The 27,144-nt window shown below is 44.0% G+C and overlaps 1 protein-coding gene across 1 annotated transcript in view; it reads left to right on the forward strand.

Moving 5' to 3' along the window:
• Positions 1 to 27,144, forward strand: part of SLC25A46 (solute carrier family 25 member 46) — a 98,658-nt gene that overhangs the window by 30,756 nt on the left and 40,758 nt on the right. The window contains exon 5 of the mRNA XM_030193466.1: positions 15,130 to 15,230. Coding sequence (XP_030049326.1) covers positions 15,130 to 15,230 — 101 coding nt within the window. The remainder of the gene's footprint in view (positions 1 to 15,129; positions 15,231 to 27,144) is intronic.

Here is a 27,144-nt window from a genome sequence, read left to right on the forward strand (position 1 = left end):
AGTGAACCAAAAGAAGTGCAATCAGCAAACAATAACAGGTAACTGAAATATGGATCAATTATAACACTAACTAAACATCTATATACTTATTTCACCGATCCTCAGCAAAGAGATCTGTCTCTTCTCTCCTGGGCTAAGACTGGAGGCAAAGGTCAGTACATACTAAAGAAAATGAGCTCCTGGGCCAGTCAGAGCCCAGTGAACAAGATTTAAAAGTATACTGCTGCATGCTTCCTGCTTGTGTTTAAAGAAAAAGAACATTCAGTTCCTTTAACAGATTTACAGCAAAGAAACACCACCTGTTGGCCAAATAGGAGAAATACACTTCAGGACATAAGGCAGGAAAATATCCAATACATTTTACAGACCCAAAACTCTCTTTATTCACAGAATTTGCTGGGAAATTGTTTTTAAACTTGGAAAAAGGTAGAATTAAATAGATAACCTCAGGTACTTTATTTTAAATTACTCTGCTTAGCAAAGGAATTTAAGCAATAGTTTTTCATAAAGTCTCCATTACAGTTCCATAGGCTAGCATTTAAGGGAGCTATCTTACAGTTACTATAGTACCAATATAAAGCACAGCTAATGCGCACAAGAAGCCTCCGTTTAGACTTTAATTCCTGCCCACCCCGGCCTACTGTCTGGCCCTTGAACCATTTAAGAGGGTATAAACTTAATTAGGGCATCTCTATCAGCCAGTAATTAGCTCTTAGAAATGCAGTCTACTTAGATCTGTAGAGGGGAACCTATTAACATTAAAACAATAAAAACTAAATATTAGCATAGTCTAGCATATAACTTGCAGTCTTAGGTGACTTGAGTTTACACATCTCCACTCTATTTGCAACTCAGTTAAGAAATCACCAATAATAAGATGCAGGTAACAGTACAGCAGCAAGATGGTGGCTGTCCAGTCTTTTACACTTAGTGTTGTATGTTTGATTATTTCCCAGTTGATGAGAACTCATACTTGTTGCAAAGAGCTTCTAGCACTCAGGGAACGGGTCTGACCTAGAGGCTATAATAGCAAACTAGCAGGAGCTGAGGCAGACAGAGGTTTATAGAGGAGGCCTACAGGGACGTAGTAGATAAGTTCCACATGCATTCTGGCATCCTCTGTGCTGCAATGGAGGAGAAAGGTCTCCTGAAGGGAGAGCATCACTGTAGAGGCAGAAAGTGATCCTGTAGACAACACCTGCCCTCAAGGGGATGCAGTGTCCTGTCCTCTTGCACCGATGATATGTCTCCAGGGGCTTCTGCCAGGGAGGGAAGGGTTAGGATGCCTATTGTAGTTGGAGGTTCAATTAGGCATGTAGATAACTGGGTGTCTGGCAAACATGAGGATCCTTAAGTCATTTTCCTGCATGATGAGAAGGTAGCTGACCTCATGCAGCAGCTATTATTTATTTTTCTACGTTTATATCCTGCTTTAACCAAAGCAGGTTACAATCGTACATATATAATTTAAACCAGTACATACAGAACCACATCAATCTACATTTCAACCTCCATCTATGCATCCATCAAATCGAAGAAAAATGTTTTTGAGTTCAGCCTGAAACTCTCCAGAAAAGCCTTCACAAAGCAGTGGGTTTTCAAGTATTTTTTAAACAGTTGGACGTTCCCACAAAGTCTCAAATGCCCTGGAAGCTTATTTCATGTAGTAGGTCCTGCAATTGAAAATACACTTGTACAAGTCTCAAGAAGGCGATATGTTGAAATTACCAGATGACATAATTGTTTTGCCATCATAGATCGTAAAAATTGCCTTGGCTGATACATATTGAGAATGTTAAGAAAATACACTTGTATATTATACTTTCTGAAAGACACATTCAACTCTTGGAGTATTGAACTAGATGTCATAAACATGTTGAAAAGTAGAGCAGATAGAGCCGAGCCCTGCAGTACGCCTCGATTTATCAAAAACTTATCAGAAAAAGAATTTCTTCTCTTATCTAACAGTCAAACTATTGCAGTACCTGTCCTCAAATACCCATGTCATGGAGAGTTCTTAACAAGAGGGCGCAATCAATCATATCTAATGTTAACTAAACAATATCAAATATTGTGATACATACCAATCCTTAACTCATCTGTCATAGATGGTGGTAGAAATTTCACGCTGTGATTTTTTTTTTTTCTGAAACCATATTGATGGTCATCCAACAAATGGTTTCCATCAATTGTTTTAAAAACTCCTTTTCAGTCACTTTTGCCAAAAAAGGCAAAACTGAAATCGGTTTATAATTACTAGGTACTGTCACATCAACAGATAATTTTTAGCAAAACTTTTACTGTAGCTTGCTTCAGGGAGCTGCACAAATGGATATCCTGCAACAATGCGTTTACAATTCTCATCAAACGCAGTGTTGTAAAATCTGTTAAGGAATGAAATGATACTGAAGAACAAGGATCATAAAAAACTCTAATTGGAGAGAGACACTGTATCATTATTATAATATCGTCTTTGCTTACCATTTGAAAAATTGTTCCATAATTCTGACAACACCTCATCAGAGGCCCTAATATCCACAGTTTTATCAGCTGTTTGAGATGTATAGTTTTTTGGGGGTTTTTTGCCGCCAATCACCATAAATTTGAGGGGACAACTCCTGATCAAGAGTACCTAGATAAGATTTTAGGCAGTGCTGGAGAGGAGCCTGCTGTCTTGGTACACGTGGGTACCAATAACATATAAAAATGTGGGAGGCTGTGGAAGCTAAATTCAAGCTTCAAGTAGAAAGCTCAAATCCAGAACCTCCAGGGTAACATTTTTCAGAAGTGCTCTCTGTTCCATGTGCAAGAATCAAGAGTCAGGCAGAGTTCTGGAGTCTCAATACGTGGATGAGGTGATAGTGCATGGAGGAGAGTTTTAGATTTGTTAGGAACTGGGCAACATTCTGGGAAAGTGGGAGCCTATTCCGGAAAGATGGGCGCCACATTAACAGGGCGGAACCAGGCTGCCGGCATCCACGTTTAAAAAGGAGATAGAGCAGATTTTAAACTAGAAACTGGGGGAAGCCCAACAGTCGCTCAAAAGTGCATGGTTCAGAACAAGGTAAATTTAAAAGATATCACCAAAAACAGGGAAGATAAGTTGTCCCATAGTGATATTGCAATAGAGACCATAGTAGACCAGGTGTCTTTTAATAAATAGCAGATTTTCAAGATTGCAAATTATGTCTGTCAACTGCTGAGCAGGTTGTAAATAGGAACAATAAACCTTGTTTGAAATGTCTATATGCAAATGCTAGAAGCCTAAGAAATAAGATGGGAGAGTTAAAATATACAGCACTGAATGAAAAGATAGATATAATATCTGTGAGACCTGGTGGAAGGAAGGTAACCAATGGGACACGGTCATACCAGGGTGCAAATTATATCACAGTGATAGGGTGGATCGAATTGGTGGAGGGATAGCATTATACTTTAGAGGGCCTTGAATTGAATAGACTAAAAATTCTGCAGGACACAAAACACATCTTGGAATCCCTATGGATAGAAATTCTGTGTGAAAAGGGGAAAAGAATAGTGATAGGAATGTACCACTGTCCACCCTCTAGGGTGAATAGACAGATGCAGAAATGTTATCAGAAATTAAGGAGGCTAACAAACTGGGAAACACAATAATGGGTGATTTCAATTACCTCGATATTGACTGGGTAAATGTAACATTGGTTCAGGAATGAACAAGAGGGGGAACAATTCTAGACCTAGTCATTAGTGGAGCGCATGTTCTAATACAGGAGGTAATGGTGCTGGGGCCACTTGATAACAGTGATCTTAACATGAATAGATTTGTTATTATCTCTGGAATAAGTACACACAGGACATCCAATAAGTTAGAATTTAACTTTCAAAAAGGAGACTATGATAAAATGAGGAGAATGGCCAAAAAAAAATAACTGAAGAGGAGCAGCTGCAGAGATCAAAAATTTACATCAGGTGTGGATGCTATTCAAAAATACCATCCTGGAAGCCCAGGCCAGATATATTCCATGTATTAGAAAAGTAGGAAGGAAGGCCAAATGACAGCCAGCATGGCTAAATAGTGAGGTGAAGAAAGCTATTACAGCTAACAGAAAATCCTTCAGAAAATAGAAGAAGGATCTGACTGGAAATAATAGGAAACAGTATAAGGAATGGCAAGTCAAATGCAAAGTGCTGATAAGGAAGGTAAAGAGTCTTTAAAAAGAAGATTGCATTAAAGCTCCCCCCCCCCCCCCCCCCCAAAAAAAAAAAAAAAAAAATTAGTAAAAACTTCCTTGATTAGAAGCAAGAAGCCAGTAAAAGAATCAGTTGAGACCGCTAGATGACCGAGGGGTAAAAGAGGCACTCAGAGAAGATAAGTGGACCTACCACCTAGAAACGCCAAAAGATCGGCCAGCAAATTCCTCAATCTGAACTTCCCCAGCTGTAAAGGAATTAAATACAAACAGTCTTACGCTACTACTTTTGCGTATAAAAGCATACAGATCTGGAACGCATTACCCATGGCCATGAAAAATATAGACAATCTAACCAGCTTTCGCAAATCTTTGAAGACATATCTCTTCAACAAAGCCTACTAAAAACATCCTTATAAATCATTCCTCAAACTACTCAGGTACATCAAAAACACCTCTCACAACACTTACCTTCAGCCTATTATCGACTGTACTTAAGATCATGTAATGACTGCATCATAACACTCTGTAAGCCACATTGAGCCTGCAAAAAGGTGGGATAATGTGGGGTACAAATGCAATAAATAATAATAAGGCCATAGCAGAGAGATTAAATGAATTCTTTGCTTTGGGTTTTTACCCAGGAAGATGTGGGAGAGATACCAGTGCCAGAAATAATATTCAGTGCTGATGAGACGAGAAACTGAAACAAATCTCTGTAAATGTAGAAGATGTAATGGGGCAATTTGACAAATTGAAGAGTAGCACAGATTGCCTGGACCGGATGGTGTACCCTCCATGATAGAACTTTATTTATTTATTTAGATTTTGCTCACACCTTTTTCAGTAGTAGCTCAAGGTGAGTTACATTCAGGTACTCTGGATATTTCTCTCTCCCAGGAGGGCTCACAATCTAAGTTTGTACCTGAGCCAATGGAGGGTTAAGTGACTTGGCCAAGATCACAAGGAGCAGCAATGGGATTTGAACCAGCCACCTCAGGATTGCAAGACTGGTGCTCTAACCACTAGGCCACTCCTCCACTCTCCTCTCCTCCACTCCACTTGCACAGCTATTATTAGTAATGTGTAATTTATCTTTAAAATCAAGCATTGTCCCGGAAGATTGGAGGGTGGCCAATGTAACACCAATTTTTAAAAGGGGTTTCAGAGGTTAGCTTGGCAATTATAGACCTGGTGAGCCTGACGTTGGTGCCGGGCAAAATGGTAGAGACGATTTTAAAGGGCAAAATTACAGAGTATATACATAAGCATTGTGCCAACATGGATTTTGTCAAGGGAGATCTTTCTTCACCAATCTACTACATATCTTTTGAAGGGGTGAATAAACATGTGGATAAAGCTGAGCTAGTCAGTATTGTGTATCTAGATTTTCAAAAGGCATTTGAGAACGTACCTCCTGAAAGACTCCTGTGAAAATTAGAAAGTCGTGAGATAGGAGGTAGTGTCCTATGTGGATTAAACACTGGTTAAAAGATAGAAAACATAGAGTAGGGTTAAATAGTCAGTATTCTCAATGGAGAAGGGTAGATGGTGGGGTTCTCCAGGGTTGTATGCTGGGACTGCTGCTTTTTAACATATAGTGGAGTTCTCCAGGGTTTTGTGCTGGGACCAATGCTTTTTACCATATCTAAAGATGGGAGTAACTAGTGAGATAATTAAATTTGCTGATGACACAGTTGATCAAAGTTGTTAAATCACAAGAGGATTGTGAAAAATTACAAGAGGACCTTATGAGACTGGGAGACTGGGCGTCCAAATGGCAGAGGACGTTTAATGTGAGCAAGTGCAAAGTGATGGGTTTGGGAAAGAGGAACCCAAACTATAGTTACATGATGCAAGGTTCCACATTAGGAGTCTCCGCTCAGGAAAAGGATTCTAGGTGTTACTGTTGATGATATGTTGAAACCCTTTGCTTAGTGTGCAGCGACAGCTAAGAAAGCAAATAGAATGTTAGGAATTATTAGGAAAGGAATGGAAAACAAAAGTTAAAATTTTATAATGCATTTGTATTGCTGTATGGTGCGACTGCACCTCGAATACTGTGTGCAACTCGTCACCACATCACAAAAAAAGATATAATGGAATTAGAAAAGGGTGATGAAAATGATAAAGGGGATGGGACGACTTCCCTGTGAGGAAAGACTAAAGTGACTAGGGCTCTTCAACTTGGAGAAGAGAGGAGATATGATAGGGATATGTAAAATACTGAGTGGAGTAGAACCGGGTAAAGGTGAATTTCTCGTTTACTCTTTCCAAAAATACTAGGATTAGGGGGCATGCAGTGAAGCTACTAAGTAGTAAATTTAAAACACACTGGAGGAAATACTTCTTCATTCAATGTGTAATTAAATCGTGGAATTTGTTGCCAGATAATGTCTTAAAAGCAGTTAGCAGGGTTTAAAAAAGGTTTGGATAATTTCTTAATAGAAAAGTCCATAAGCCGTCAAGATGGACTTGGGAAAATCCACTGTTTATTTCTAGAATAAGCAGCATAAAATCTTGGTCTGTTCCAGTATGGCAACGCTTCTGTTCTTGTGGTCTTATGAGACGCATCTGCAGGCTTTCTCAGCAGTCCATATTGTGGGCAATGTGCGGGTGGACTTTCCAATCGCGCTGTCCTGGATCTAGGAGATTGAGAACTGGGGCTTTAGGCTTCTCAGCTCATTATGGACTGCTGGAAGCCTTCTTAGTTTGACTTTTGACATCCAATGCAAAGATGGAGTGCCTTTTCAGTTGCCAGACGGACCTGCCCTCTCAGGGGTAGATGCCCCCCCCCCCCCCCCCCCCCCTTTGTCCTTTCTTTCCTTCTTGGGACCTCAATCTGGTCCTCCGAGAGCTGTCCAAGGCTTCGTTCAAGCCCCTTCGCTTGGCTTCCATTAAGAATCTTACCCTCAAGACAGTATTTTTGGTGGTTATCACCTCTGCTAGAAGGGTTTCAGAATTGCAGGCCCTGTCATGTTGGGATCCCCAGCTCTCCTTCTCGGAGAAACATAGAAAACAGAGAATAATTTAGATAGATAAAGATCATATGGCCTATCCAGTCTGCCCATCCATGCTATCTACTCTCCCTTTCACTCCCTTAGAGATCCCATGTACTTGTCTCAATCTTTGGAGGATTTCATATCCTTCTGCACTTATTATCCTTTTCTTCTGAAGGTGGCATTTCTGTTCCATGTGAATCATTGTTTGCCCTCCTTTGTGGTTCAGGGATCATCACCGGAGGATCAGAGACTTTACAAGCTTTACATCCGGAGGACTCTGTTAGGTACCTCAAGGAGATAAATAAGTTTTATGTCTTGGACCATCGCTGCATTTTTCCATGGCTCTTGGAAGAGCCAAGGACTCGAGGGCCTCCATTGTGAGGTGCATTATGGTGGCTATTGAGTCCACTCACATTAGCAGGAATCATCTGGTGCCTGAGGGGCTCTAAGCCCACTCTTTTAGGTCGAAGTCCATTTCCTGGGTGGAGTTCCAGGTGGTATTCCCTGAGGAGATCTGCAGAGCGGTGACTTTGTTGTCACTTCATTCCTTTGCTAAGCACTACAAATCGGGTGTGCTTGCCAGAGCCTGCTTGGACTTCGGCAGAATTGTCATTCGGAGGGGCCTTGTCTTCCCCCACCCATCAGATCTGCTTCGGTACATCCCATTGGTTCAGAGCAGTGGAGTTGATATCCCTGTCAGAATTCACTTTTCTCTATCTCCACCTGCTGGTAGAAAGGGATAACACCCATTGGTTCAGAACACTGTTGCTGACTAAAAAAAAAAATATGATCAGGTAAGACATTTCTTATACTTTTCTGCATTTAAACACATGTATTTGACGTGGAATATTCTTTATAAAATCCCCAAACTGCTTAGTACATATGATACAAAACATGTATGTGGGCAAATACCTACATATTCAGTTTGTTGCCTTTTCTATAGTTATTGTCCAATAAGCATATAAATATTTTGGAACTGCATACCTTGTATTTTGAAAAGAGATGGGCCAGTGGAGGGATTCAAGAAGAGGAAAGGTGTCACATTGTTGAGACTTGAAACTGATTCTTGCAGCAGCAGCATCCTAGGTTTATTGCAGTGAAGAAAGATGAGTGGGGCCACTATTTGGATTTCTGCCAGGTACTTGTGACCTGGCTTGGCCACTGTTTGGAAAACAAGATACTAGGCTAGATGGACTATTGGTCTGACCCATTATGGCTCTTCTGTTCTTATATTGAGGAGAAGGTTCCAGAGCAGACATCAATGAGGGCCATAGATAAGTGTTTTAGCAGTTGGCATGAAGTGGAAAGAAACAATTTTAGTGTTGAGGAAGAAGTAGCAGGAATTAGCCAGGATCTGAATGTGAGATAAAAGAATGCCATGTGTTTGAGAAACTAAGATGATATTAATTCTTGGAGAAGGGCGGAATAAATTTGATTTTGGACAATATTGAGTTTGAGGAGGTGCTGGTGCAAGATTCAGGAAGAAATAGAGAGCTTAGAAACAATATAGTAGCTCTTCCTTTCTCTTTCCTAATGATTAATTCCTGTTCTCCCTCAACCAGGGGCAGACTTGACAGTGTTCTGGACCCTTGGGCAGTAAGGGCCATGTGCCCCTAACTATCTATCAAAAGTGGTTAAATTATATGGAAGCTAGGGGAGAGTGGGCCCCCTAGTATGAGGTCTCTTGGGCACTTCCCTATTGTTCCAATGGTCAATCCGCCCCTGCCCTCAACCATTTTTAATGAAAATATGCAAAACATGTTGACAGTTGCCACAATATGATTTTCACTGTTACTATTATAAGTTCTCTGAGGACAAGCAGGCTTTTATCTTCTCACAAGTGGGTTATGCAGATCTGTGTTGCCTGGTCCAGAATTTTGCCAAAGCTAAAAAATATACCTTTGTGGACTGCTAGCTACATGAGTGCCTTCCTGTCTGTTGCGTGAACACAGTCTCCTCAGTTATCTTTTTTCCATGTGTGGAGAAGGTGGTCCTCTCCTCACTCATCCTATTTTTCTAGTGTGGCTCCTTTACTTGGGCCTCTTTCAAACCCGTCCTTTTATTTTCCTTAGTTTTCTTTTGCCCGGGGTTGCTATCTTATCTTTCTGTCATCGGGCCGTTTTTAGGCCCTGACTTCGATCAGGTCTTTCCCTTTATTTTTTTCGTGCCTTGCCCCTTTTTCAGGCACCATCAAATCGTTTAATTCAGCCAACAAAGTTTTTCTGTCCATGTCCATGAAGATTCTCAGTGGCTTCAAGCGCTGTACCTGGTGCAGTCAGACTATCTCAGAAAAAAACGCTCATTCCTACTGTCTGCAGTGTCTTGGGCCCGACCATAGCCCTGCTAACTGTGTTCTCTGTCTTCATATAAAGAAGAGGACCCAGGTTTCCTGAGTGGCTCAACAAGACAGGATTTTTGGAGCCGTCCAGTTCCTCGACATCAGTATCGAAGTCGGAGGCGTTGGCAGCGACGTTTAGCATCGCACCAGTATCGGAAGCATCGGTAAATATGGCTGCTTCTAGACCCTTAGACACTGGGAGCAGGCATCTGAGACAGTCTATCGTCGGACCCTACCCTGAGGTGACGTTTGACGTCATCCTTGTTGGTACCGAGGAGCCTTGGTAACACACTTCGGGTGAAGGCAGAGAAGCATTGCCATCGGTCACCCTTGTCACGTGGTGCCAGGAGCTTCAGGGCATCAAAGGATTCAGCAACTGAGAAGTATCGGCACGGAGAGGATCTCCTTTATACAGGAGGTGCCAATGAGCCTGTCTCCATGCAGCCGAGATCCTGCGCCCGCATCGACCCAGCAGTTCTGCAACCTGCGCCTCAGTCAGCACCCCAGCTTTTCCTGGATGCATCTGAGTGTTGCTCCCTGAGCTGCTGGATGGCCTTATGCAATTGTGTGCATCAGTACCGGGGGGGGGGGGGGGGGGGGGCTTCTGCCTACCCTACCTCCTGTTGTGGCCCTGTCTGGCCCTCAGCCTGTGGATCAACCTCTGACGCCAGTGCCGCTTGCAGCCCCCGTGTCGACTGCCACCCAAGCCGACACCCCTTCAATTTCAGTGGAGGCAGCTTTGCCGGAGTCGAGACAGGAGTCGACTTCTCAACGCCACTCTCGAGGACATAGTTCCTTGGCACCGAGGCAGGTTCAGTCTCTGCAGTCCCATAGGGAGAAGCTGTCTGACACTGAGAAAGAGCGCTCATGGGATTCAGAGGAGGATCCCAGATACTTTTCCTCAGATGAGTCTTATGGGGTTCCTTCTGAACCCTCCTTGCCACCTGAAAGGAGACGGTCTTTGCCGGAGAACCTTTCATTTCCATCTTTTGTTAAGGAAATGGCTGAGGCTATTTCTTTTCCTTTGGAAGTGGAGGATGAGCCCAGGGCTAAGATGCTCAAGGCCCTGAACTATACATCTCCTCCAAAGAATGCTGTGACTGCACCTCTCCACAAGGTACTCAAGGAAGTCCTCATCAAGAACTGGGAGTCCCCTCTGTCAGTCCATGTTATGCCCAAGAAGATTGACACCCAGTACCGGATCCACGGTACATCTGGTTTTGATATGCCTCAGTTGCCTCACAATTCCATGGTGGTGGAATCTGCTCTCAAAAGAGCCAGGAGTAATAGAGACTATGCCTGGGTGCCTCTAGGCAGAAAATCTAGAACCCTGGATTCTTTTGGGAGGAAGATGTACCAGGCTTCAATCCTCATCTCCTGTATACAATCCTACCAGCTCTTCACAAGCGTCTACTTGCAAAACTCAGTGCGACAGCTGTTGGACTTGGTGAATTCACTCCTTCGGATCAGGCAGAACCTTTTCGCCAGTTGGTCAAGCAGCAGAGAGCATGTTGAAAGTTTTTGCCAGCGGCACACACTTGATGTGTCATCCCAGGATCTCAAGGTATAGCAATGCACAGACTGTCATGGCTGTGTGTTTCTGACTTGGAACATTCTGTTCAGCAGAGGTTGGCGGATGCTTCTTGCCAGGAATATACCCTTTTAGAGAGAATGATGAGGTTGCTGACCAAATCAAGAATCATACTGATACAATCTCTTCTTTCTCCTGCTGAGTGCTTTCTGCATCCATCTCCTCAAATAGGAGGGTTTTTGGCAAGCCAAGGAGCGGTTCCTACTACTATTGTAGTCATAGGTACACTGCTTTGGCTTGCCAGCCTACCCAAGCATCCCCAAAGTGCATTGTCACATCAACAGCGTGTGCCTAAGGACTTCTGCTGTCCAGTCGAAGCAAGGGATAAACTTTTTTATATGCTCCAGCAGAGCATAGCCGCAGTAAAAGTGTCCGTCCCAGACGACTTGCCAGTTGGGGAGAGGCTAAAATTTTTTCACCAAAGGTGACCTCTTATAACCTCCAAATGGTGGGTTCTTCAAATAGTCCGTCTTGGATATGCCCTCAATTGGCATCTCAAACCTCCAAATTGCCCACCAAGAGCTCATTCATTCAACTCTCAGCACAGGCAAGTACTTGCAGAGGAACTCTCCACCCTTCTAAAGGCTCGTGTGGTCGAACCCATTCCACCAGGGGAAGAAAGGCAGGGATTCTATTCCAGGTACTCCCTTGTGCAGAAGAAGACAGGGGATGCATTCCATCCTAGACCTAAGGGCTCTGAACAAATTTCTAGTCTGAGAAAAGTTCAGGATGGTTTCTGCGGGCACCTTTCTCCCAGTGATTCAGAAAAACGATTAGTTATGCTCTCTAGACTTAAAGAATGCATTTACTCACATCCCGATATTTCCAGCCCACCAGAAGTATCTTCGATTTCAGCTGGGAACACATCACTTTCAGTATCGCATGTTGCCTTTTGGCTTCTCGTCAGCTCCAAGGGGCTTCACCAAGTGTCTAGTAGTAGTTGCAGCATCTCTGTGCAGACTGGGAGTCCATGTGTTCTTGTATCTCGAAGATTGGCTGGTGAAGAGCACCTCAGAGGACGGTGCTCGGAAGTCCATGCGGATGACTATTCAGGTGCTAGAGCACCAGGGTTCATTTTAAAGTACCCCAAGTCCCATCTACACCCTGTCCAGCAATTCTAGTTCATAGGAGCCCTGCTCGACACACAGAGGGTTCGAGCCTACCTCCCGGAGAAGAGAGTGGACACTCTTTTTTCGCCAAAGTCCAAGGTTCGTGCCTCTCAGTTAGTCACAGCTCAGCAGATGTTGAGATTGTTGGGTCACATGGCTTCCATAGTGTACGTTGCTCCCATGACACATCTTCACATGAGATCAGCTCAAGGACTCTGGCTTCTCAGTGGTTTCAAGTCACGGGCAGTCTAGAAGATGTCATTCAGGTGTCCACAGAGCTTGTACGCTTTCTTCAGTGGTGGACCATTTGATCCAATTTGACTCTGGGACTTCCATTCCAAATTCCTCAACCACAAAAAGTGCTGACGACGGATGCATCTCTTTTGGGATGGGGTGCTCATGTAGATGGACTTAACAGTCAAGGAGCTTGTCCTCCCAGGAAACAAATCTTCAGATTAACCTCCAGGAGCTCTGGGCGATCTGGAACACTATAAAGGCTTTCAGAGATCGGCTGTCTCTTCAACTTGTTCTCATTCAGACAGACAATCAGGTTGCAGTGTATTACATCAACAAGCGGGGGGGGGGGGGGGGCACTGGATCACGCTTCTGTGTCAGGAGGGCCGTCTGGATGTGGCATTGGGCTTACAAACACGACATGTACCTTCGAGCCTCTTACCTGGTGGGCGCAAATAATACCCTGGCCGACAGGCTGAGCAGGTTCATGCAACCGCACAAGTGGTCTCTCAATATGGGCATAGCCTGCAAGATCTTCGAGTGTGGAGCACCACCTTGGTGGACCTTTTTGCTACTCAGATTAACCACAAGATTTCTCAGTTCTGTTCCATGCTTCAGGCCCGTGGCAGACTAGTGTCAGATGCCTTCCTCCTCAATTGAGGGACAGGTCTTCTATATGTGTATCCTCCGATACCTCTAGTGGAAAAAACTTGTTGAAACTCGAGCAAGACTGCGGAACCATGATTCTGATCGCACCATACTGGCCACGGCAGATATGGTTCCCTCTTCTTCTGGAATTATTCTCTGAAGAACCGTGGTGACCCTCATCACACAGAATGAGGGGTCGCTTCTACATCCCAACCTCCAGTCTCTGGCTCTCACAGCTTGGATGTTGAGAACCTAGAATTTGCTTCCTTGGGTCTTTCGGAGGGTGTCTTCTGAGTCTTGCTGACTTCCAGGGAAAGGTTCCATTAAGGTGTTACTCTTTTAAATGGAGGAGGTATGCCATCTGGTGTGAGCGCAAGGCTCTAGATCCCTTTGTTTGCCCTACACAGACCCTGCTTGAATACCCTACATTTTTCAGAGTCTGGTCTCAAGACCAACCCCTTAAGGTTAACCTTAGTGCAATTAGTGCTCATCATCAGCATGTAGAAGGTAAGCCCACCTCTGGACAGCCTCTAGTTCGATTCCTGAGAGGTTTACTTCTTCTATCAAAGCCCCATGTCAAACCTCCACCAGTATCATGGGATCTCAACATTGTTCTCACCCAGCTGATGAAAGCTCCTTTTGAGCCACTGAATTCCTGCTATTTGAAGTATTTGACCTGTAAGGTTGTTTTCTTGGGGGTTGTTACTTTAGCTCGTAGGGTCAGTGAGCTTCAGGCCTTAGTAGTAGATGCATCTTATACTAAATTTCATCACAACAAAGTAGTCCTCCGCACACACCCTAAGTTTCTGCCGAAGTTGGTGTCTGAGTTTGATTGGCTTGCTAACATTCTTTCCCTGACCTTGTACCCATCCTGGCGAAAGCAGCTTGCACACCTTGGATTGCAAGAGAGCATTGGCCTACTACATGGAGCGGACAAGGACCCACATACAGTTCACCCAATTTCTTTTGATCCCAACAGGATGGGGGTCGCCATCAGGAAACGCACCATTTCAGTTTGGCTGGCAGATTGCATTTCCTTTACTTATGCCCAGACTGGGCTGGCCTTGGAGGGTCATGTCACAGCTCATATTGTCGGAACCATGGCTGCATCAGTAGCCCACTTGAGGTCAGCCTCCGTTGAATAAATTTGCAAGGCTGCAACGTTTTCTTCAGTCCACACATTCACATCTCACTACTGCCTTGAGCAGGATTCCCAACATGACAGTCGGTTTGGCCAGACGGTGTTGCAGAATCTGTTTGTCTACAATCCAAATCCACCCTTGTAGGCCCATTTTATTTGGTTCCAAGCTGTGCACTCATTCAAATTGTATATAGTTTTAGGTTAATCTGTGTTATGTCTTTGCCGTTGTGAGGCCCAATTGACCAACGTTTGTTTTTGGTGAGCATGGATGCTAGGGATTCCCCACTTGTAAGAAGATAGCAGCCTGCTTGTACTCAGAGAAAACGAAGATTCTTACCTGTAGTAGGTATTCTCTGAGGACAGCAGGCTTCGTATTCTCACAGTCCCTCCCACCTCCCCTTGCAGTTGCCTCCTTGGTTATTTTTACTTTGTTTTTTTGCTTTACTGTTAAACTGAGGAGACCGCATTCTTGTGATGGGCGGGAAGGCACTTGTACATGTGTGGTGGAGCGCAGCTCCTGCTCCACAAAGCCTCTCTTTTTTAGCTTTGGCAAAATGCCAGACCAGGCGACGCCAATCTGCGTCACCCACTTTTGAGAATATGAAACCTGCTGTCCTCAGAGAATATCTGCTACAGGTAAGTATATTCGCCATCTCCATTTGAAGCTTGTTTTAGTAGAGAATTAGAATTTTCTATGCATTTTAAGAACATTGAGTACTGTGGATATTAAATGCCTTTGTTTCCTTTGTTTTTATAGTTTGAGGATTTTTTTCAATATTAGTTACGGTGGTGGGTTTTCGAGCATTTGAATTGTGTATGTACTGAAGTACAGTATATATTTTTATATCAACTGTATATAAATATTAATTTATATTGGAATCTTTGAAATTGCAGGGTCCAAGAGCTCTTTGGAAAGGAATGGGAAGCACATTCATAGTTCAGGGAATAACTCTTGGTGCTGAAGGAATCATCAGTGAATTTACACCTTTGCCACGGTATCTTATTTTAGTCAGTATGCATAATGTATATTTTTGAGAACTTAAGTAAAAAGGTAAAGTAGTGTTTAGTGAAAGTTTAATGATACCTAAATTACACTTTAATGGTGTATATTCATTCAGTCTTGATTACTCTTGATCCTCATAAAGCATCAATACAAGTTGCGTAAAACTCAAGCATACAATAAATACACAATAATAAAAAATAAAAACATAAACATGTTAGCACAGCTTATCCACTGCAAAAGTGTATAAACGTATTGTATCTTTCTGCATTTAGGCATTCTGATGTCCAGTATGTTGCACCCAGTGTTGATGTGTAACTGTTCCCAGTTGTTTGCTACAGAAATCTTCAATTATGTTTTATCAATTTTCCCAATGCTTGCTTTGTGCTGCCTTTAGCTACATTTAGTACATGTAGGGCCCTGTTTACTAAGGTGCACTAGCATTTTTAGTGCACGCTAATGCTAGATACTCCCATAAGAATATATGGTGTCTTTAGAATTAGCGCGCACTAAAAATGCTAGCGTACCTACAGCACGCTTAGTAAACAGGGCCCGTAGTCTGCTGCCTTTTGCTACATTTATGAAACTCCCATCTTCTGCTTTAGGCTCACATCTTATTAATTTTTCCTTTGTCAGGTTTTGATCTGCTTGTGGTTTCTAAAGTAACTGTGTTCAGATTTTGGATGTGATGTCTGCCCTTCAGTTAGAACAGATTGTAAAAGATGCTACCCATCGTGCAGGACACATTCTTGATCTGATTTTTGTGCCATCAGTATGGGTCAGGAATAACATGGTGGCTGTACGTATGTTGGGGTGGACTGATCATGCAATATTGTTGTTTTCTTTACCAATATTCAAGGCAGATACAAGTCATAGCACTTCCTAGCATTGTAGTCGCCCATGGGTAGATAGGGATTTATTAGTCTCAGAATTGGCTCCCAGGTTAGGAGATATTCTTCTGTCCACCTGGAAAATATGGTTTCACACTGGAATTCCATGTTAGAGGTAGCTCTTGGTGTGGTAGCACCGAAGCAGATTTTTCAGAAAAAAGAAGGTATTAAATCTATCTTTGTTGTCAACTGGGATGAAGCAGGTGAGAAGAGAATTCAGACTGGTTGAGAGACTATGGAATAAAACGAAAGATAATGATTTAAGAGACAATTATGTGGTGAAGTTACTAGACTATACTATTGTGATGCGGAATGAATATGAGATTTATTTTAAAAAGTGCATTCTGGGAGCAATTAATCACCCTAGAGAGCTATATCATTTAGTACATAGTTTGACACACATATCAGCTACTGTTAAAGCACTGTCGCCATTTTCTCTGAAGGAGCACATGGGTTTTTGTAAATGGAAGGTATCACAGATTGTTTCTAGGTTTTCTGGAGAGGTATCTGTAGATGACCTGCAGGATGACAGAGGGATTAAGTGGGAGGAACTTACTGAAATTGGTGTTTTGGAGATTAGTAAATATTTGGCTCGTTGCCACCCTACAGGGTCAGTGATGGGCGTGTGCTGTCCTGGCATTCTTAAATATGTCAGCTTTTGTGGTACCTGAATTAGTAGAAATAGTTTGTTGGAGGAAGGGCATTGTCTTTCTGAATTAAAATTAGTGACATTACATCCTATTATTAAGAATGCCGAAGTGGGTGTGGAAGATCTAATTATAGACCAATTTCTGTTTTGCCAGTTTTGGCTACAATTTTGGAGTTGTCATTTACAATCAATTTGACAGTTTCTTGCAGGAACAGGATCCTCTTGGATGACTTTCAATTTGGTTTCCACAAATGATACAGCACGGAGACTTTGTTGGCTTCTTTTGTGGATGAGAGAAGAATAGGTTTAGATAGACATTAATGTTATTTTTTTGCCTCTTTGAGCAGCTTTTGGTACAATAGGCCATGGTATTTTATTGCAGCATCTTGGTGCCTGTGGCCTTGTTCATTTTTGCATAATAGGAAAGCAAGTAGTTTGTATTGGCACGGGGTTGTCATCTGAACATCAATTGATGAGGGTTGTCATCTGAACATCAAATGTCGAGTGGAGTGCCTCAAGGCTCAGTATTATCACCTGCTTTGTTTAATGTATATCTCCAGCCATTGTGTATTTTGTTGTTATCCCTAGGAGTCTCCTATAGGACTTATGCTGATGATATACAATTTTTGTGCCTATATCTGTGATTGATAATGATGTGCTATCTCAGTTGCACTCAATTTTTGAGGCAGTGATGGACTTCCTTAAACAAAAATCGGATGCAAATAAATGTAGCTAAAACAAACATAATGTGGATTGTTTTGGATCCTATTGAGTTACTAGAGGGAATGGTATTAATATGTGTGCCAATTAAGATTGTTAAGCAAATTAAAAATTTGGGGGTTCTGTTGGATTCGACCTTTAAATATAACCAAACATTGGTTTGTTCTTTATTCTTCAAACTCAGAATGTTGTCTCGCTTGAAGTCTGTTTTATCTTGATATGATCTTAAACTGGTAATACAGTTTATGATATTTAGCAGTCTTGATTATTGTAACGTATATCTTGGGCTGCCAAAATATTCTGTTCAAGTGCTTCAAATAGTAATGAACTCAGCAGTTCGATTATTAATGGGAGTCTCCCGTTTTGAGCACCTCTCTCCTTGTTTGAAATGCTTGAAATGAATGCTGGTACAGTGGAGGATATTGTATAAATTGCTGCTTCTGGCTCATCAGGCCATGTATCAGGGTGCAGCTGTTTACTTGAAAACTGCATTGCAGTAGTATATACCGCCACGATCATTGCGATCATGGTTTGTGCTTTGCAACACATACATTTGGAGCTTACAAATCTGGTCATTTTTTCCATCCGTGGTCCAATTGAATGGAACAATTTACTATTGCAACTCCAGTGTAAAGCCAGTAGTCCTGCATTTCGGAAACAGCTCATCCTTTTGTTTAAGGCTTTTTTTCTGCTTTGATTGATTCTTGTATTTGTAACCTGTTTGATTTTGTGTTTTGTTTTTGCTGAATGTTTTTTTTATGGATGTTTAAATGTAATCCACTTGGATAAGGGCAGACTAGAAGAAAATAAATCTAAATCTGTATTTGTTTTTGCCAATTGTTTTCACTTGTGTACTGGTCTTAGAATAGGGGTTTTGTTTTTGTTTTTTTTTCCTTGCTTTGCAAATTTGTTGTATCATTCCCCACAAGTACCAGGAGGTTCATGTTCAGTCCTTCTACTCACTTTCATATGTCAGCATGTATATATTCTGGTCTGATGAACTTGATATTTCTGCTGTGTGTGATGAGATGGAAAGTTGCTCCAAAAACCAGAAAAAGGTCCCTTGCCTGAAGTGAAAATTGAAAGTGTTTTCAACCCCCATAAACATTCTGGCTTCCATTTCCAGCAGCTTACTGTTTCCTTTTAAACTTTAAACATTTTATTGAGCAATTTGAAAAGCAAACAATGAAAGGGGAAAAATACCTGTACAGAGGTGAACCCCTACAATCTGTCCAAACTATAAGAATGAAACAGTCCAAGCTGGTAAAAAGCTTTCTCTAGGAAGAACTGTCAGGTATTCCATCAGAGCAACATATTGCAGTCTCTGGTACCATCTAGTGGTCAAAAGGGGCAAATTTGACTTTTCCCACTGCTGTAGCGTATCTAGCCGCATATAAACACAGTACCAGTAACATAGGAAAAGCCAAATCATCAGGGTACAAATTGAACAAAGACAGCTCAGAAATAAACACTGTTAATACCATCATTTGTTGATAAGCACATTAAATGTCCAAAAATATGCACAATTCCCAAACTTCGCACCCAGAGAGTCCTCCCAAACTAACCCCATTTCCTTTTCCCACTGAAACATATAACCTAACGTCTTAAAATCTTGACCCTACAAATGTTTACACAAGCTAGAGATCAGACCCCTCAAGACAAAAGACTGAAGCCACTAGCTTCCGGGGGCACCATGGCATACCCACAAGAACCCTCATGGGAAAAGATTGCAGGCAATGGTGAACCCTTAAGTATAAATAAAAATCCACCTGAGGAAGACCAAACTGCCAACTTAAATTAGCAAAAGTCCACAAGAGGCCTTCATCATACAGTTTGTAAACAAATATTAACCCTCGATTCACCCACCCCAGCAGATAAGGGTGACACCTAGCGCACCCTCCTTCCTCCAACAAATAAGTAATTGGTTGCAACCAAGAGCTCCAAGGAGGACCCATATAGATGCCTAAGAACCTGATGCCATACCTGAATAACATGGCACAGGAAAACGTCCAGAGCCACCGGGTCCTTCCCAATGCCCCCCCCCCCCCCCCCCGAGTCCCACAAAACAGCACAGAGTGAAAGGGGCTGCATTTCACTCTGTTCAATCTGTATATAAGGCTTAAGCACACCCTTTATAAAGGAGGCTGTGCTTTCCACTCTTCAAAGGTTGCTTCACCTAAAGGCAGGGGAGCTCATCCCCTTTCAAGGGGAAGGGCTGGGATGATGCTTTTTATTTTGTCGTCAAGGGCAACTCCTTTTGGTCAATCTTGGACTTAAAAGGGGTTAGTGCCTGCCTGAGAGTTCTTCTGTGTCGTAAGGTCAGGCTGAGAGAGTCCTTGACTTTTCTGGACTTCATGGAAGCCTATTTGCACATCTCAAGTCGCTTCCTACAATTCTGTGTTCTTGGCTGGCATTTTCAATTTAGGCTGTTGCCCTTTGGGCTAGCCACAGTGCCTTGTGCCTTCACCATGGTCATGGTGATAGTGCGCCTCTGCAAGCAGGGGATCCAAGTGCATCCTTACCTGGACCATTGGTTCATTTGAGCTGACTCAGAGGCAAATTTCAGAACAGGTGTGGAATCAGTAATCCTGGTGTCGCTTCAGAGGGCGCTGGTGGGCTCCCTGCTTCCAGGATTTCAAATTGAGGCTTCTCCTGCCTGGGGTACTTCAGAAGAGCCTCCTCTAGTGGGATTAGCCACACAACTTTCTCAAAGGAGTTCCCTGGACTTTCCTAGTTAGGTGGTGTTGACGACAGATGCCAGCAGTTCTATGTGGGAGCCCACTGCCTTGGTCAACCCATTCAGGGTCTCTGGTCCTGGTCAAAGTTGAGATGGACCATCAACCAATTGAAGATGAGGTCTGCTTAGTGCCATAATACTTCTTTCCACTAGTAAATGAGAAACGGTGGGCTGGGTCATGTCTGACAATGCCATGGCAGTGGTTTGTCAACTGGAAAGGAGGAACCCCTAGTGTTGGAGGTCAGCTGGTCATGTAACTGGGTGGAGGAACATCTTAGCGTTCTCAGCAGGTGCAAATCATGGGGCAGTCAATAAGCAGATGGACCGTCGCAGAAGAAATACACTGGACCCAGGGGAGTGGGAGTTCTCACAACCTTCCAGAGCCTGGTGGTGCCTGCCATGCTGTGATCTGATGACGTGGTGGAATTCCAAAAGTTCTCTATTCTTCAGTCACACACAAAAGCCAGCTCAGCCAGAATCAATGCTCTTGTGCAACCATGGTCGCAGTGGGAGTCCCTCTAGGTGTTTCCTCCCTAGTATCTAATTGGCAAAGGTCTTCAGATGGTAGCTAAGTCAGCCATTTCTTGTAATCCTAGTGGTTCGAGACTGGCCTTGTCAACTCTGGCATGTGGACGTCATCTGTCTCCTGGGGTCAGGGGCTGCTGAACCAGGGCCCAGTGGTCACTGAAATTCTTTTGTCCTTGAGAGGCTGCGCTTATAGTGCAAGGGTTACTGTCCCTCTGTCACGATGTTGAGGGTACAAATTCTCCATATCCTATGTTTACATGCAGGTGTGATGTGTTTGATGGGAAGTGCAAGGAATGTGACCTCTCCCCATAGCAAGTGGATTTAATCTCCACTGTGGACTTCTCACAGCGTGTTCAGGATCAGAGATTGGCTATTTGAGGGTTCAAATGGTGGCTCTTTTGCCTCCAGGGCAAGGTTCATCTTTTTCCTTTAGAGGCTTTCCCTGATGTCACGCAGTTCCTGTGGTGTCGAACACATTCTGGCCTTGCTCTGGGTGGACTTGTCACAACAGGAACCTTAATTTAGTACCCAATTCCCTGGCGGGCCAACCATTCGAGTCTATGAAGCAAACGTCCTGTAGGATATCACTTTGAAGGTGGTGGTCTTGGTTACTATTTTGCCCAGCGTGTCAGAGTTACAGGCCTACTATTATAGAGACCCATATTTGAGCTTTGCAGAGGAGGTGGTGTCTCTCCATAATACCTATCCTTCTTGCCTAAGGTGGTTTACCCATTTCATGTGAATCAGGTGGTATCACTTGCCTTTTCGGTGGGGGACTAGGGAAAAGCTTCCCAGAAACTACATAAACTCAGTTTTCTGGGTGCTCCTGCAATATGTTTTTGTGATAAATTCCTTTTAGAACTCTGATATACTGTTCATACAGTTTCAGGGTCTGCACCGAGGGCAGGCAGCCTCCTAATATCCCATTGTGTGATGGATTAAGGCAGCTATCGAGACTGCCTATATCCTTCGAAATATGGCGCTGCTAGGTCTTAAGGCCCATTCCACACAGGCTGAAGACCAGGTGGTTGCTCCAGACAATATCTGAAGAGTGGCAACATAGTTGTTGCTTCATTCTTTTGTAACACATTACAAGATTGATGTCTTGGCCGGGGGTGAGGCAGCCTTTGGCAAAAGCTGTTGTTCAGAAGGCCATGACATACAGAACCTTTGTACATCTCATCTGTCTGAACTAATCTAGCAGCATGAAAAGAGAGGTGAAATTCATATGTTAATTTTCTTTCCTTGAATTCTGCTAGATCAGACCCCAGGACCCATCTGGGACTTAAGACTTGGAGTGTGCAGAATTGTTTGCTGTCCCAGCTTCAGCCTGTTGTGCAAAGTTTTTTGATTGTTAAAAGTTAAACTGTAGTGCAGTGGCTCTTTATGGGGTATTGAAGTTTGAATCGTTCTTTACATTGGTGATTTATTTTGTTGCATTGGGTTGCTTTGACATTGACATGCTGAAGATTTCCAGACTACACAGCCCTTATATCGGTGATGTCAGAGAAAGTGTTCAATATTTCTATCACCATATGTTGGTGGGGAGACAACACATTCATCTGGACTGGCCTAAAAGGATTCAAGGAAAGGAAGAGTGGAGGAGTGGCCTAGTGGTTAGGGTGGTGGACTTTGGTCCTGGGGAACTGAGGAACTGAGTTTGATTCCCACTTCAGGCACAGGCAGCTCCTTGTGACTCTGGGCAAGTCACTTAACCCTCCATTGCCCCATGTAAGCCGCATTGAGCCTGCTATGAGTGGGAAAGCGCAGGGTACAAATGTAAAAAAAAAAAAAAAGATAACAGGCAGGAATGAATTTCACTGTATCCTCTACTCCCCCCAATCTAATCCAATCTAAACATGACCCCACGCCTGCCTTTTGCTTGCTGCTGACGTTGCAGCTGCCATTCAGACCCAGAGAAGCAGCAGGCCCAGCATAGGAGCAGGAGACAAAGTAAATGAGCTAACTGGAGGGGGAGAGGAAAGCTAGGGTAAAGCAGGAAACATGGGGTGGGGTTGAGACAGAGCAATGCAGAACATAGTGGTAGGGGAAGAGATGAAGCAATACAGAATATAGGGGGGGGAGGAGAAATGGAGCAATGCAGAATATGGGGGGCAAGGTAATACTAGACGGTTTGGGATGGAGGAGAAAGACAGATAATTATTTATTTACTAGTAAAAAAGGCCCGTTTCTGTTAGAAATGAAACGGGCTCTAGCAAGGTTTTCCTTGGAGTGTATGTTTCAAAAAGAGCGTGTGTGAGAGATGCAGCGTGTGTGTCAGAGAGAATGTAAGAGAGAGAGAGACAGAGTGCATGTGTTTGTGCGAGAGAGAGAGTGTGTGAGAGACAGTGTTTGTGTTTCTATGTGACACTGTGTGAGAGAGAGGGACAAAGACAGTGAGTGTGTGAGTGAGAGTGTATGTGGCAGACAGAGAATGAGTGACTGCGTGTGTGGTGTGAGGAACCCCCTCACCCCCTCCCTCTCCCCTGCCCCCTTGCAGCCAGGCATGTGCAGCGACCCTCCTCTCCCTGTGTTCCCCCTGCAGCCACCCATGTCCAGCATCCCCCTGCAGCCACCCATGCCCATCAACCTTCCTCTCCCCCTGCTGCGTCCTTCCTGTCTCCCCTGCTCCCCCTACAACCACCCATCTGGTCTCAGGCCCCCCCTCAGCATCCCTCCTGTCCCCCTGCAGGCACGCATGTGCAGCGTCCCTCCTCTCTCCCCTGTCCCCCCTGCAGCCATCCATGTGGTCTCAGCCCCCCCACCTTCAGCATCCCTTCTGTCCCCCTGCCCCCCCTGCAGCTACCCATGTCCAGCGACCCTCCTCTCCTGTACAGCCACCCATGTCTGAGGACACTCCTCTCCTTTTTCTCTGTTCCTCCCCTGTGGCCAGCCATGTCCATCGACCCACCTGTCCCCCCTGATGACCACCAACCCTTCTGTCCCCCTGCCTGCCCTGCAGTGTCCGTCCTGTATCCCCTGTCCCCCTTGCAGGCACCCATGTGGTATGTGGAGCCCCATCCCTATCTCCCTGTTCCCTACGCCCCCTGCAGCCACCCATGTGCAGTGACCCTCCCCAGCCGGCGCAGCACCCAAAGAAAGCCCCTTGTCCCCCCCTTCGCGCATCACCCGACCCCCCCACCGTGGCACATCACCAAGCCCCTCCCCCCCTCATCAACCCCCTCGCCACCCGCAACCGCTAATACAAACTGTGTCCAGCGGCTGCTGCTTCTGCTATTCAGCAGCAGCAGCCCGTACATAAAAAAAAAAAAAAAAATCCTCCTAAAACACACCTCCATTGAGGAGCATCTCACATTGGCTGAAGTCTCAGCATGCGCTCCTCCTCTCCCCTCTGACGTCTCGGCGTTTCTCCGGGGTCTTCCGGCAGGGGCACTGACGTTGAGGGGAGAGGAGGAGCGGCTGCAGAGACGTCAGCCAATGTGAGATGGTTCTCCACGGAGGTGCGTTTTAGGAGGTTGTTTTTTTGTTTGTTTGTTTTCTTTATGTACGGGCTGCTGCTGCTGAATAGAAGCAGCAGCAGCCGCCGGACAGAGTTTGTATTAGCGGTCGTGGGTGGCGAGGCGGTTGATGTGGGGGGGGGCTTGGTGAAGCGGCGGGGGAGGGGTTGGGTGATGCAGCGAGGAGGGAAGGGGGGTAGGGTCTTTCTGATGCCCCGTTGCTCGGGTTGTTGTGGCGATGCGGCGGGGGGGGGGCACTTAGAGGTGCACCGTCGAGGCTGTTTGTGTGTGTGTGTTTGCGTGTGTGTGTGTTTGTGTCTGTGTGTTTGCGTGTGTTTGTGTGTGTTTGTATGTATGTGTTTGTATGTGTGTGTTTGCATGTGTGTGTGTTTGCGTGTGTGTGTTTGCGTGTGTTTGCGTGTGTGTGTGTGTTTGCGTGTGTGTGTTTGCGTGTGTGTGTTTGCGTGTGTTTGCGTGTGTGTGTGTGTTTGCGTGTGTGTGTGTGTTTGCGTGTGTGTGTGTGTTTGCGTGTTTGCGTGTGTGTGTGTGTTTGCGTGTGTGCGTGTGTTTGTGCGTGTGTGTGTGTGTGTTTGTGCGTGTGTGTGTTTGTGTGTGTGTGTTTGTGTGTGTATGTGTTTGTGTGTGTGTGTGGAGGGGGGGGGGGGGTTGCGGGTGGCTTTTGTGGTCGTGTGGTTGGGGAGTTTGCCAGCAGTCTGTAGCGATTTCTAGGCAAGGGGAGGAGTACGGAAACACTCCCCCTGCCTGGGTCGTTGTTTGTTGGAGGGGGTTGCCAGTTGGTAGGGGTGCCTTTATGGATCCCTTTACTCTCTGTGTTCCGCCCTCGAGGGCGGGGCAGAGACATGGTGAGTTGGATGGCTTCACCACCATGAACTTACGAACTGTTTAGGGATTTTGCAGATGGCTTCAGCAGGTTGTCTTCAGAATGTTGAGGTAGCGTTTTATGTACAGATGGGGCGTGGCTGAGGGCGGGTCTATGAGTGAGGGTGACTGGTCCTAGCCTATGAAGACTACAGGATTTTTGTGCTTCTCTGCCTTGGAGTGAGCTTCAGAACGTTCAAGGTGGGATTTATTAATATAGATAATGGCATTTGTGTCCCACATTATCCCAAATAGAGTTCAGTTTCAATGTGGTTTACAATCTAAACAATTTAGTACATACATATTATAGTTATAAATCTTCTGATAAAAGGAAAATGTTGATTAAATCTTCCATATACTTCTATATATGGGGCAATATGGTTGATTGGTTCAGTTTTGGTGGTAGTAGGGTGGAGTTGCTGGATGATTGGGAGTAGGGTAGAGACAGGTCAATTCTGCACAGTGGTGGTTGTGAGAGGAAAGAGATGGGGGAGGGGGGACAGATGGGGTTATAATGGATGGTGGGGGGGGGGGGGATAGAGAGGGATGGGTCATTACTGGATGATAGAGAGAGAGGAGCCATGCTGGATGGCAGGGGAAGAGGGACAGATGTTGGAAATGGAGAATGGAAGAAAGAAAGAAGTGAGATGTTGGACATGAGCAGAGGGGAAGATTGGGGAAATGCTCATGGATAGTGGGGAATGGAAAGAAAGAGAAAGAGAGTGTACATGTTTGTTGGGTAAAGGAAGGGAAGAAAGATTTGAGAAGGAGGTAGAAAAATGGAAAAAAAGTTGAAGGTGTAATACGGATATAGTGCAGAAAGTGAAGAAGAAAGGAAGAGAAAAGAAATAGTGAGTGGACACGAGGTCCTGGAAACAGTCTAGAGCACAGATAGTGAGAAGCAACCAGAGACAAAGGAACAAGATGATTAGAAAAATATAATCACTAGCCAACAAAGGTAAGAAAAATGACTATTTTCAGTTTAGTAACTGAAATAGGTCACTTTTTTGAGAATTTACATGTGCTGTCCATTTTTCACTGTACAGCAGGAAATATGAAGGAATCGCTTTATACGACTAATTGTGCAATTAAGCATTTTAATCATGATTAATCATGTGGGTAACATTTTTAATCAATAAGCAGCCCTAGTTTTATTACTATATAACCATTTTGCAGTTTTTCTGATGATTTTATTAATTTTGTGTTTGTGCCCTGCTTGGTCTTTGGATTAGTGGTAAGCAACATAGTCCTTCAAGGACTGAAAACAGATCTGGTTTTGAGGATAACTGAATATGCAAAATAACATGGTTCAGATGAATTGTTTGAATGTTTATTGTATAGGTGGGTGGTGATTAACAGTTTTAATTAAAATTAATTGTAGAGTCAAATCAAATCACATAGTTAATCGCATAAAGAGTCCCCCTCATGTTTTCTCCTGTGCAGTGCAAAATATAGACAGCAGATGTAAATTCTCAAAACTGACATATTTCAATTACTAAACTGAAAAGAAAATTGTTTTTCATACCTTTGGGCTTATATTGCCCTTTTGTCTTTTGCTTATTTTGCTTCCCTCTTCATTTACATTCTCCCCTTTCTTCATCTCCTCCCCTCCATTTCTCTGTCTGCAGCAGCAGGTCTTTCTAGCATGAGCTCAGCCATACCAGTGTTTTTTTTTTTTTTTTTTTTTGCCCAGGCACCAAATTTAAAAACCTAAAAATTGTCTGCAGTCCATGAAACCATATCATGTCTGAGGGCACATGAGCTCTGAAGCATCAAATAGGCCTCTTCTCATGCCTGCAAAAAGGGGCCTGATGCAGTCTAAAAGCAAATACAGCTCATCATTGGATAATTTTTATATAGGCTCAATAAAATGTTACCACAACTTGCAAAGAATTCATCCATTTTGTAAGTCTGAAAACAGAAATGTAATCCCCTAGCCCCCCCCCCCCCCCCCCCCCCCATTACGACAGCTGGATATCCCAGCAAAGGCTCTGAGAAAACCTGGCTGTGGGTACCCAATGCTTTAAAAAAATGTGTTTGCATTTACA

This window comes from Microcaecilia unicolor, chromosome 2 (assembly GCF_901765095.1).
Source record: "Microcaecilia unicolor chromosome 2, aMicUni1.1, whole genome shotgun sequence".
Taxonomy (NCBI): Eukaryota; Metazoa; Chordata; class Amphibia; order Gymnophiona; family Siphonopidae; genus Microcaecilia; species Microcaecilia unicolor.